Source organism: Metopolophium dirhodum, chromosome 8 (assembly GCF_019925205.1).
Source record: "Metopolophium dirhodum isolate CAU chromosome 8, ASM1992520v1, whole genome shotgun sequence".
NCBI classification, from domain to species: domain Eukaryota; kingdom Metazoa; phylum Arthropoda; class Insecta; order Hemiptera; family Aphididae; genus Metopolophium; species Metopolophium dirhodum.
The window spans coordinates 10,512,213-10,526,443 of NC_083567.1; the positions used below are offsets into that span (position 1 = coordinate 10,512,213).

At 32.7% G+C, this 14,231-nt stretch overlaps 1 protein-coding gene across 1 annotated transcript in view; it reads right to left on the reverse strand.

The window, feature by feature from the left end:
* LOC132951273 (protein expanded-like) overlaps positions 1-14,231 on the reverse strand; it is a 32,129-nt gene that overhangs the window by 4,108 nt on the left and 13,790 nt on the right. The window contains exons 2-10 of the mRNA XM_061023070.1: positions 9,904-10,072; positions 7,926-8,025; positions 6,095-6,174; positions 5,078-5,157; positions 3,026-3,218; positions 1,619-1,861; positions 1,487-1,552; positions 485-650; positions 207-364 (exon numbers count right to left, since the gene is read on the reverse strand). Of these exons, the coding sequence (XP_060879053.1) occupies positions 207-364; positions 485-650; positions 1,487-1,552; positions 1,619-1,861; positions 3,026-3,218; positions 5,078-5,157; positions 6,095-6,174; positions 7,926-8,025; positions 9,904-10,023 (1,206 nt within the window). The 5' untranslated portion in view covers positions 10,024-10,072. The remainder of the gene's footprint in view (positions 1-206; positions 365-484; positions 651-1,486; positions 1,553-1,618; positions 1,862-3,025; positions 3,219-5,077; positions 5,158-6,094; positions 6,175-7,925; positions 8,026-9,903; positions 10,073-14,231) is intronic.

Here is a 14,231-nt window from a genome sequence, read left to right on the forward strand (position 1 = left end):
ATTAGAAAAATAATACGTAAGTTAAAATCATCCTTATACATAATAATATGTCTATAGTCCATAAGTTAAAACTAATGAGTTAATCATTTTTAAATTACTATACATCTCTTCATTCAAAACTAGTATGTAATTTCAAAAGAAAATTAATATTGCAAAACGATGACAAAACTTAAAACACTCGTGTATCTATTATATAATATACATACCTTGTCCTTGGAAATAGAGGTCTTCGGGTCGGCCGTCGAAATACTGGAATCGGAGCAACCGCCGTTCTCGCATTTTTTGTTTTCGATGGCGTCATCGTTTTTTTTCGATTTTGATTTCTTATCGTTGGTCCATTTCAGCCCGTCGAACGCGTTCTTATCTGCAACGCACAAAAATCAATAGTTAGTGACTGGTAATCATTAACGTGTACACACGAACACGGTGACATTTTTGAGATTTTAATTTCTATTATTTTTGCTGATTCGTCGCGCGCACTCACCAGATGTGTTGTTGTTCAAAAACGCGTCCAAAAGCCTCGGGTGTACTGTCATGCTAAATTGATGAGTTTCTCGACACAGTGCTAATATCCTCTTGCTCTTCTCGTCAGAATTCGTGTAGTACACCAACCGATCTATGTTCGATGGCCTCAGCTCGAATTTTTTACGCTGCGGCGTGAAAACCATTTTGTTAAAAATCAGTTATGTGTTACACATAATATTATGTACTATTATAGTTTATAATATATCGTTATTATTGACTATTGTACATAACCTAGTGTAGTCAGTGTAGTAAATATATTATAGGTATAAACAGTGGCGTAACTGAGTAAGAAACTAGGAGCGGAAAATAATTGGGGGCTAAGCCATGTGAAAACAGCCCTAATGACTAGTGATAACATATAGAAAAATATAATGAGCGGAAAATAATTTATTTGTCAAAATCGAAACTATAACTTAATATTGTTTGTTTTCACATAAGTCTTTTATAACTCATTTTATGGTTTGGTACCAATTATGGTATATCCATAAATAGTATTAAGTATACTGTAAACATGAGATTTCAAAAAAAAAGTGCTACCGACCTATAACTTGTTTGAAAAAAATAATGTACCTAATCTTCTAATCACAATTCATGAAATAATATTATTGAGTTAATTTTGTAACCCAGATAATGCAATAACGTTGACAATACGTCAACATATTACGCATCAGGAAAAACGTGTAATAAAATATGTATCTATTTACCACTTAAGTATGCAATTTTTTGGTAAGAACTCAGAATATTTTAATCTAATAAATGTATGTTGAATGTATTGCATTCTTTCTTTATTTTAGAAAATTTAAGGATGTATATTTTTGGCATATTCGGGAGGGGGGAGGGCAAAATTATTGACACACCGCTAAGATGTCAGGGGGGAAGGTGCCCCCTACAATTAGATACGCTACTGGCTAGACCATATTATATTTATGTGGCTTATAATTTTAATTATTATTATACTCACGTCAAAACACAGCTTGACGATGGTGTTCCACAAGAATAAACCAGTGAGCGCTTGCGATAAGCTTTCCTGTTGAAATACATTAGTTGGATAGATTATCATTATAATAATGTTTGAATTTTCAATGGAACTCACGTGGTACATCTGTACGCCGTTGATAGAAATGGCCAAAAACACGCTGTTGCATATGGACATCGCGCATCCCTGACTTTGTTTCGGCTGCGACTTGTTCAACCGCAACCGGTATAGGTGAGACTTTTGCACCACACCAGCTTCCTGGAGAAACATTGTCTGCGCACAAGTCTTGGACATTCCTTTATGGCCCTTGTGCAGAGTGCACAACGTCTGTTTCACCTTGTGCTCATTAATCTTGTACGCCTGTAGCAAACATGAGTGATGAGTCAAACGCCGTTTAGATAATATTTGCAGTATAGAATATCTCGAAATCTCGAAGGTACCTTTGAGGATTTTATTAATCGCAGGTATTTACAATTTTTTTTACCGACATTTTTATTGTTAAAACATAAATAGAATAATTTACATAATATTAAAATGTTTACAATACCTTCTTTAAGCGTAATGCTTGTAAATCACTATTATAAAGCCCGGGAATCATATATATACGGCGTCTCAATGATTTTATAAATTATAGATAAATTATAAAAAAAAACCTAAAGGTAAACTATAATAGTTATATATACGAGGTGATAAGCATGCGCACCCCCATTTTACCCTTCAATAATGAACTCATTCAAATTCTTACTTTCGAATATTTTTAAGTATTTTTGAAACATTAATATTAATAACTATCACATCAAATCATCATAATACCTGTATCTTCCAAACCTATTGGCTATTACCTTGGACGTATTATTTCCTCAAGTACATTAAGTTATTACTTATGGGCCATAAATTAAATTCAATAACTAAATAAGAAAAGTTTCAGGGGGTTGAACCCCCAAAACCCCCTTCAAATACGGCCTTGGCCACGGAACACACCATGAATGGTATAAAAATCTAAATAAAATAAAATATTGTGTTTAAATAGGTATATGAGTACCTACTTGAAATTTCAATATCAGAATTTGAATGTCATATTCGTTATTAAAAGAAAAATAGGGATGAGCATGCTTGCATGTTCGTACAATATAAACACAAATAATTACCTAAATATTAAAAAAATATTTTCACATAGAGTTGGTAAAATAGGGTCACCTGTTAATTATTCACAGTCTATACGGGCACCGTATAGGTCTTAATCCCCGGGCCAACATATCCAGGCAGGATAATTTAAATTAGGTGTGTTTACATTTTCATTTGCACCAGGACCCTCAGAATTCAAGATCGGGCACTTTATCCAGCATGCATATTATACTCTATAGTATAGGAATCCCCAAGCCCAATATAATATTCTATGGGGGAAATTTGCCAATTACAAAATGATAATACACTGCAGCAGCAGCATAATATTTAGGGCGTACCCGCAAGTACAAGTACACAATGCAATGTAGGCATATCAAATTTATCAATACGAGTCAATACCTTCGGTGGGAGATACTGGTCAAGCAGCTCCGACGATATGTCAGTGTCGGCCGTGTGATCGCCGAGGTCCGCCTGCAGGCCGAGTGCCACCAGCGGCAGTACGTTCTGGTGGTCGCCGTCTTCCGTGGGGCCGCCCCTGTCCGCGACATTTTTGCGCAGCTGAAGGTAATAGTGTTGCCGGGTGATGTCATCGCTGCAAAGCATACGCGTCTAATTTAATACAATAATATGACAACAATTCGATACATTTTTACGCGCGCACGTATGAATATTATTAATTATATTATGCATTTTTTTTTTATTTAAAAAATAATTCCGAACTATACGAGATTATCTTAACAATAAGTAATTTTGGTAACAACGAATTTACATTAGCAGTGTGAAAGATGGACGAGCACCCAGCGTGTCACCCAACAGGTCAATTGAGCGAGACTATAGAGTGCTATAATCACCTATAGACCATGGATACAGCATCTTTTTAGTCGCCTTTTATAGGGGTTTGGGGGGAAAACGCGAGAGGATAAAAGTAAATATTAATGGTTTTTAACTCTTTAACGAAGTGACTAGGAACCTAGTGACTTTGTGCATGCTTTCTTTATGGAGATTATAATATTTTATTATATACCAATTATAATTTTATATTAGGTGTGTAATGCACCTATAATCTTTATGTTTCAGTAAACGAACGCCGCGTGTACACTGTGCAGGTATATTATAAATTATAATAATATATTATTATGTCGTATAGGGATTATATAGTGATGACTGATAACGAAATTAATGAAATTATGGGTATGTAAAAACGTATGTGCATTGTGTATCACAATTACTACTATGCCCACCCACTCAAACATGCATTACCTACTTCAATATATTTTATTCCGAAAGCAATCGAACAAAAAATTGCGCAGTTCGACCACGCCCGTCACTTAGCACCAATAAATGATAATATACCTATACCACGGAGGTCTGAAGACTTCCTGGGATCCTGCTGGATGGTCTCCATTATCGGTTAGGTTAGAAAATGTACAAATACGCGCGATTTCCAGTGCACAAAATGTAGCATAGCCTTCACAATATTTCTATATATAGATGACGCTGAGTGTGGTATAAGTTTATAGTAATTAGGCAGCGTATATTATGTAATATTTACCTATACGGCAATACGTCATGTATTTGAGTTAAGTTATAATTTGTAATCCCTACATATAATGCGTTTATTCCGTTCGTTAAAATCAGGCCCGACGACATGACACATATTATTCGTACCTAGCGAAATATCGTCTAGTTTAATGCGGTGACCGGTGAGGATTAATTCCGCGCTCCCATATAACCTATATTATAAACATCACATTATGATGAGGATCATCGAACGGTTTAAAAAACTTAAGCCTGTATTACGCACTACTGTTTATCGAAATCATCATCATTATTATTTTTGTTGCTTGGGCAGCTAACAACATCGTTGTAGGCATCTGGTCGAATTTTCTCTTCTCCGCACCCATAGCCGCCGTATACCGAATTGACGACGGGAAAAATTCTACGCGCAGTGACGGCTAGTGAGTCGTAAATATTTTTATAATTATTTTAACGCATAATTTACTGTCGATCACGTGGTATTTATGTATATATAATATATACTATGGGTACACGTACAATGTATATAGGTGTATACAATATACGTATTCAAGTATAAAACGTATATAATATAAGCGCTCGCGTAACTAACTATACATAAATTCCACGAATGCATTAAACTGTACGCACGCAAACGCTTCGTGCTACCAGTCGAATAATATGACTTTTTAAATAACTTAATGACTCGTTTAATATTTATTCAAACATTTTTGTCCGGCGACTTGAATATAAGTATTAATGTGTATAATGTAATAAAATATTATGTGCACACACAAACATATCATATTATATTCTCGGCGGCTATATTATAAAAAAAATATCACGAACTTAAATCGAATTAAAATTATATATAATATATCTGTCGCTCTATATTTATAAATGTATATTATGTATGTGCGTATACGTTGTAATTACCGTAGAGATTTAGTAGTGTCGACGTAGAACTTGACGCGTAAATGCAACTGGAGTAGAGGTTGGCCGTTTTGATCGAGACCCTGAGGCGTGATAAAACAAAAAAAAAACAAAATTAAAATACCGATGTTGACTTGTAATCAAATACACGAGTGTGTATTATAAATATATGTAAATAACAAACGAGGAAGACAAAGAAGGGATTAAACCCGTTTTCATTTGGCATTAGGTAATACTTTCTTGCAATCTTATACAGGTATATAATATAATATATATATATATATGTCTTTAGCTGGAAGGAACACGATAATCTAACGTGACCTTGGATCGGGACGAAAAACTATATATAATATATACGTATTTGTTGTTGTACGTATCAAAACAACATATCATTTTGACAACTTAAAAACCAATTATTGTGTACGCAGTCGTACATATATATGTATATGTTGTCCGGAATAAATTGAGACAGTTGCATAATAAATTTCCCTTCTCGCGCGGGCTGTACTCATAATTATACGTATGTGTACGTATTCCAACCGGCAACCTGAGCGGAACAACAAATAAATATTAAAAAAAAATATCCCACTTTTAAGTTTCCCACCACCCCCCACCTACTTGTAACTAACAACCAAGTTCCTAACTATACGAATCCGTGTTATATATAGAATAACAAAATTATAAATAATTATTAACGTTGCACAACTATAAATATGTTTGGTATATTAAAGCAGTCTTAAACTTCGTAGTTTTTAATTAATTTTTAACTAATTAAGTAAACATCCACATTTATAATTGTAATTACCTAATTAATTAAGTTATATATTATGTAATTGTAATATCAATTTAAATGTGTTGATGTTAAATAGAAAGAGAATTAAAAATAAAAAATTTCAATCGTATCGTATGTCTTCAGTTTTCACCGTAAGCTCTGGACCGCAAGATAAAGTTGGAAGTTGGAATGAATAAATTACTTTTTATAAGTTTGTATTAAACAAAAATAAATTTAAAAATACTTACATATGTCGAAGAAGATTTCCAACTTTTTGGCGAATACTTAGACAGTTTACTTTCAGGGTCAGTGAAAAAATATTCTTCGTCTGAAACAAAACAATACACATTAAAATCATTTAACTCCGATGGCAGCTATGCGCTTGAATTGTCTACACGACGCGCCTTGACATATTGTAATATTATACATTATTAGTTTTAGTAGTTTTTAATAATAAAATAAAACAACGATTTACACTCCTTTACTAGGGCTAGGGAGTAGGGTATGTCAGCACACCATTTATTTTCTCTCTCTGACCCACGCACAACATAGCACATTTATACTTAGCAGAACCAACACCGTGTTGTTACTTTTAATATTCGAGTGAATTCACCTATTATCAAACTTTAAACTAAGAACATTACCTGTGTTTAATATTGTCCCTACGTTGGCTTATTTTATTTTGTATACAATTAATGAGCATTTTTAAATTACAATAATTTACACGCTCATAACTTTCATAAAAATTAAAATATCATAAAATATACAACGATGCGGGTACGGTTAATGTTCTTAACTGTAAGTTTGACAGTAGGTGAATTCACTCTAAAATTAAAGTTAATCACACAGGGTTGGTTATGCTAAACGTACATTTGCTATGTTGCGCAAAGAGAGAAACAAATGGTGCGCTGACATCCTATTGTCGTTATAACATGTTTGGTGAGAAATTATTATCAGTTAATCGATAGTTTATGATTTTTTGTATTACAAACACGTCACAATATAGGTATAATTTAATTAATTTTTGTTGGTAAAATAAACAGTTATTATTAAAATATAAGATCCGATTTATTTTCAAACATAATAATTAATACGATAAATAACATTCTCGTGCATAATTTATTTGTATATGTTTTAATTTTAACAGTTATATACAATCAAAATATATATGTGTATAATATACCTGTAGGTATACAGTGTATACTATGCACATAAAACGCGTTGGCATTCATAACGGATTTGTACATATTATAGCATAATTTTATAAATGGTATTTGTGAAATAATAAAATTGATTGAAAATATTATCGCGACTGTAGAGTAGTTGAACAATTATTATGTTCTGTGGGCATAGAGGTAAAAAAGATTATTTTATTTTAATATCTCTTCGATGATACATACAATATACATATAAAATACATATACCGAAATCATATACATGCGATGGACAATGTAAAATTCTGAAATCACTTTATCATAAGTGTATATAAATTAGTAATTACCATTCTATACCTTTCAGTTTTGTATTATTATTATTTATTTAAATGGTATGTTTACGAAATTGTCCGAATCACATATTCATAGGCGTAAATAGTGTTTGAAATTTGGAGGGGCTGTAGCTCAGGTCTATACTTGATACTCTTATGATGCTTTTAAATCATAATAATGAAATCATTAGTTTTTTGGGGTCCAAGCCCCCCCAGCTCCTCCCAGAAGGGAGTCCTATTTGCGCCTATGCACATACTTATATTTATCTTAAACACGCACGACATACACATACATATTACATACCAGTATAATATTATAATGTGCAATGATCGCGTTTACAGTCTTTATTATGGTCGCAGTTGTAGGTTATATTATAATATTTCTCGTCGTAGAAACAGAGAATTTATTAAACTAAATAGATAATTATATTATAGGTAGTCTATAGTCTACGTACAATAATATATTAGATTATAATATACTTTATAAATATTATGCACAATTTATTATGTAAACTTTAATTACATTGTAATATTATATCTCTATCTGGCACCTACTATTATACCATCGTCGTGATAGTGTAAATTCGACTCACCTAGAATAAATGCCAGTGCGAACAGTTCGACCTCCTGCATTCCTTGAGCAATCATGTAAGTCATCAGCTGTGAGAAGACTTCTTTCACCCGAGATTTACCCTAAAAATAAAAATACACTTTCTGTAAGTTTACGTAATGTTTATATATATATAGTCCGAAAAGCGTATATTCTATAATTCGAATCTATAATTTTTCTATATCTCTCTCTCTATATATATATATATATATACGGAGTGATCCATTTAACGGACAAGACACGTATTATAACTGAAAACACTAATAACATTTATGAAAATATTTCTTTTAAATAATTTTAAGCCCATTATATTTTTACTATTTTCTATCAGTATTATTTTTTTCAAGTGTATTACTTTTTTTATGACAACATGCATAATTTATTTCATATAAATATTATTTGGAGTAAAAATCTCTTTATTTAATCTACAAAAATCAGATTTTGGAAAAATAGTTTATTAATTAAAACTTATAAGTTAAAAGTATTTAAATTTTAAAGATTATACAGGGTGTATTTTATTTCATTGTACGCTGGATTTTTTAACGATTATGGATCGATGACATAGAATTTCGTTAAAACGAAAAAAGACGTATTTCTTTCTTTTTAACAGGCAATTTTTTTATAACAATTTCAAAATTTTTAAACACGCAGGTGTACTAATAGCAAAATCAACTTTATTTTTTCAAATGGTAACTACTATATTTTTAATAGGTTCTGGTGAGCTTTTTTTTCTGAAAATGTTGATAGTCAAATCATCAATTTTGGTTCGCTAGTTTATTAACTATGGTCCTTTAAAATATGCATTAATACTTTCAATTGAAATAATTGATATAGGTTTAATTTACAAGAGCTAAATATATTTTTTTTATAAACGTCTTTTTTTGTTTTAATGAAATTCTATGTCATCGATCCATAATCGTTAAAAACCCCAGCGTCCAATGATATAAGATACACCCTGTATAAGAGAAGTAGTGGACTAACATTTTGCGGGGTATCTCTTTGCTACTCCACTCCGCTTATCTAAATTTATTAAATTTAAATTTTATAAATCATAAACTATACTCGTGCAAAATTCAATTTTTATACAACGATGAACTCCAAAAAATATTAAGATAAAAATTGTAAAAATATATTTTTTAGAAAAATGTTTTTAACGACTTCAAATTATGTAAAAAAAAAAAATAAATATTAAGTGTTTTGGTTATGGATCACCCAATTTATAATTCTCACTCAGTCACACATACACACTTACTCATTCACTCAAACGATTTTTTATTATTCATACGACGATAAAATCGATTTATTAAAATATATTTTGAGCAACCCGAAATAAATCTGACCGTGCCGCGATGCGATCGTCGTCGACCGCGACCAAATATAATAATATTATACACTAGTATATTTTATATTATGTAGGTCGGTCGTATAATATATAAAAAATGTTTTTTTTTTGTTTTATACTCACGCACTCTGACAATATAATATTATTATATATTCTATCGTGGATGTACCCGAATTCAATGCCGGTTTCCAGTGGTCCAGTTATAACACGTCTACCACAACAACACATATTGTTATATTCAGTGTTATACGCGAGTACCTATATAATATATTATTATATATTTTTACGATATGGAGGCATTACGGTACGTTCTTTGGCGACCTCATAACTCGTGTGAAACATATTATGTGTCTGATGTATTTATGTAGGCCCCGTCATCACAGTCGAAATTCGCGGATATAATCATATTTGCCCGGTGAACAATATGTATCGAAAAATAAAAATATTAATTTCTCATCTCTATCAATCTATCTCTCTCTATCACACACACACACACACGCGCGCGCGCACGCTCACTCTCACCGCGCCGTCTCTCTCGTATTTAATCTTTTTATTCTTCTATTTCTTCTTTTTCTTCTGCCCCGCCGTCTTATGGCCGTAGTCGTCATTTTACACTCACCTCGACAATGAAATACAATAATTGGCCAGTGAGCAGGTGGACGGCAGCGAACCGGTTTTGTTGGCTGGCAGGCGTTGAAACAGACAGTAGAGGGCCGCTCACTGTGCTGGCGCTCCGCATGCTAGCTCGCCCGACGCCTACATTTCGCGCGCCCACATAATATCTGCAACTGATTAACATGCATACATTATTACACGAGCGTAATCGACACGCCGCCGACTCCGGTGCAGCGGCAAAGAAAAATGTGTAAGTTTTCGCTGTACTTTGTACAATATATTATACATTATATGGGTGTACATATCGATAGTTATGTTGCCTATTAGTCAAACAAAAATATTGTAATATCTCTTGTACAAAGGTTTGTAGTATGACATCACCATAATAACTATGACGTTTGCGCTGTGTGTTCAACTATTCAAGTACTTATTATATATTATTATACTATGATGATAATAACGATAATATGTGGATAGGTACTGTGCCTATACGTAATATACTGGCTCAATATTGCCCGACTTCACTCGGCTTAAAATTAATCTATCGTTTTCCATTTTACTTGTGCTGAAAAATATTATACAAATTACAAACCCAATTACAATGTTTGATGTTATAATTATTCACTTATTAATAATTCAGGACATATTTTTGATGTGCCTATACACAAAAAACTGAAGACAAATTCAACTAATGCTTAAGAGCCGACGTAAATCCAATGTCGTTAGATTGTCTTTATGACGTGTTTATAGTCGAAAATACTTCCAAAATTATGAGAGCATATTATCATAAAAATGTAATCATTGTAATTGTGTTCATAAGTATTTGATTTTAAGATTTGTGTTTGTATAACACTTTATATACCATATGTCCACTAATTATAATAGTAATATAATCTGTACCCAGTGGTATCTGGTAACCAATTGATTAAATATCAAAATATTAGATTTTCATGATCCAAAAATTAGTACATGTGTGACTGTGTGAGCCACCCTACAGAAACATATAGGCCATAGGGGTTGAAAAATAAGGTATAAACACTTCCCTAGTCTCTAGAATTCTATTGATATAGCTTTTAATGAATACGGTCAAGTAGTATCTGAGTCTATATAGAGGACAAAGAAACAGACAAACATTAATTTTATATGTACTGATAATACGCCCAATGTACAAATATTTGGACGTAATATACGCGATTTTAACCTGAGCCAAACTGCACATGTACGGAAAAAAAATAATAAACGTTTCAATATTTAGTGTTACCTATAATATTATGTATACAATATATACACAATAATATTATTCAATTATGTGCATGTGCATGCTGAGTGTGTGTGTGAGTGTGTATGAGAGACTAGAGAGTGTGTGCGTGCGCATGTACTGTTTGTGTGTGTGGTGTTTGTGTTTGAAGGCGTCGAACGATACGAGTTTACTATTATAATAATTATATTATAATATTCTAACTATTATAATTCGCGAGTGTGTAGGTACGAAATATGTACAATATGAATATTATGATAGGTACTTATATCGTATATTATATTACATAACGTTAATATGATATTATACGAAACGCGGCAGATAAACATTGCCACGGCAGCGTGTTTTTATTTCCACGCACTCTGCATCATACTTCCATCATAAAACGTATTTAGTTGGTAGTCGATATACACACACGAAGTAGGTACTATAGGTAGTAGGTACCTATTTAAACATACCCGAGACGAAAATATGTCGGAACCGAATGTTTTCCCCGACATGATGAATTCTAGTTTATTAATTATATAGTTCACTCGATGTGTATATACATATATATACACACACACACATCGAGTGAATATATATATATATATATATATATATATAATAGAATAAATTACAGTGTGTATAATAGTTTTCGTCGGTTCAAGGTCGGAGATGTATCTTACCAGGAAAACGAGACCAAACCCCCGAACGCGGGCACTCTCGGCAGCGCTGCACAGTTTCGTCGAGCGCCCGCTAATGCACCTATACATATAATATAATATTTTTTTTTACCGAACGCGTCGGACCCTATACAACGAGACAGCGTCTCCGTACCCACATAATATTATTATGTAGGTACGTACGACGCAGTATGTGTGCGCACCAGCCACCGGGCAGACCCGCAGCGCATACCTACAACTCTTTGTGTGCGTTGGAAACGGACAAAATCCAAAAAATTACGGATTCCCTTGGAAAAAAAAAACCGTCGTTTACCTGCTCGTCGTGTACGCGTATAATAAATAATAATATGTGTATATGACGTGGTGTAATGTAGGTACACCAGCTCTCCACCGTCGTCTCACTCGCACGCTGTATAATATACACATGGCCGTAATACGTATAATATAATGAAACTGGTCGTCCACAATTACTATCCGAAAAAATTTCATTACACGCAGCGACGGCCGTATTATAAAATACGTAGTACTCGGCGTCCAGCAATAATAATATTTTAATATATACGCATTGACCAACTACCATATAATTATAACGACTTTATGTTATATATGTATATATACTTATTACTTATACACTACAAACATTACAAATATACATACCTATATTATAATAGCCTATAGATACCCACAATGTTATTAATTTATTACGGGTTTTTATTTTTACATTTAAATTTTTTTTGTTTTTTTAACTCGTTGCGGAATCTCTAAGTTAATGGCCGCCTGAATATTTGGTGATTTACGTGTGGCACGACAGCGATCTTGCGCTAATCGCAGAGATATTATTAACACGAATTCACGCCACGCTAAACGATGCTAATATTCTTATGGATGAATGACCGCTTGGAATTCTGAACGTACCGTGCTTTTTCTCCATACAGCGAACCGCCGTGGTCCGCGCGTTGCGGTGCAGTGCTTAGCGAAGTATATTAATAATATTATGTTAATTACAACACAGTACCTATATATTTGTATGGGTACTATTTTATACCCTCCAATACCTATAATGTACTTACTGCTCCTAGTTATACAGTGCCCGATCATTATACAGTCAGGCGTATACTCAAATTACTGTTTTTTAAATTACAAACCGACTGTATTATTACGTAATACATTAATTGTTAACGTTTCGATCACGCTAAAAATGGCAATTTATTTCGTTTTTAGCAATATTAGTAGGTATGTGACAGTATATTATAGAGAACATATTTTGCAGTTCTCACAGCGCTCGGTCGTTTATGAATAAATAAATAAATATAACAAAATTGTAATTTTTGATGAAATAAAAAATAAATCATTTACCGTGATAACTCATTATCATTTACATATTTACATACAGACCATGCGAGGGCCGAGAAGTTTAGAAGCCGCATACACTGAACATGATTGTATTGATCAATACAATACACAAAAAAAATTCTTTATCTTTTTATTTACATTGCTGCAGGTTAGAGACGGTGGGATACATATTGGAATGCTTTAGATGGGAGGTAGTGATTTGTCTGCAATGCGAAATTAGAACTATACTCGAGACCACCACCGCATGCATGGTAAGCAATAATACAATTTTTTTCTTCCTACTAAAACAGTAAGTTACGTGTAACACATATATATAAACGTGCAATTAAACAATTCCAAAAAATTTGAAATTTTACGTAAGATTATTACGATTATATATAGTACACGAATGACTGTTTTTCCATATAATATTTTAATACAATAATTATATACTATAATCATCGGCTGACTAAATAAAAACGAAAGTAAACCCGTACATAATAATAATATGATATATATAATAATAAATAATAATTAATAACTAAAAAAAAAAAAAAATTAATAACTAATATGACTGGGTAATTTACGGGATTACATTATGTTGATGTTATTATGTGATCGACCACCATTATAGTAGATTTAAGTGTAGAACTGCTACTGCAGCTACTGCGAGTTAGTACAGCAAGGATACCGACCAATTATGTAGCATCGAAATGCGCGCTCCGTAATAGCCGTTATTAAAATACCATAAAAATTGTTACATTTTTTCCTACTCGAACGAAAATCGTTTTTATTTCTTATTTTTATCTATCTCCGAGTATGTGCGGTGTACAATATAAGTAGTGACAATGAAAAAAAATCGCGCAGCTAGACAACATCGCCGAGTTGTCGCCACAACGACGACGTCTTTATGCCCGTACAATGGTCCGCGTGTGTATATACAGAGATTATATTATTATAGTACACGCATAATATTATTATACTTTGTGTATTATAGCGCGCATATAGTGTTAAAATACGCACTGGCCGTCGTATCCGGTCGAGGAACGTGGTTATTATTATTTTCGGCTAATTATT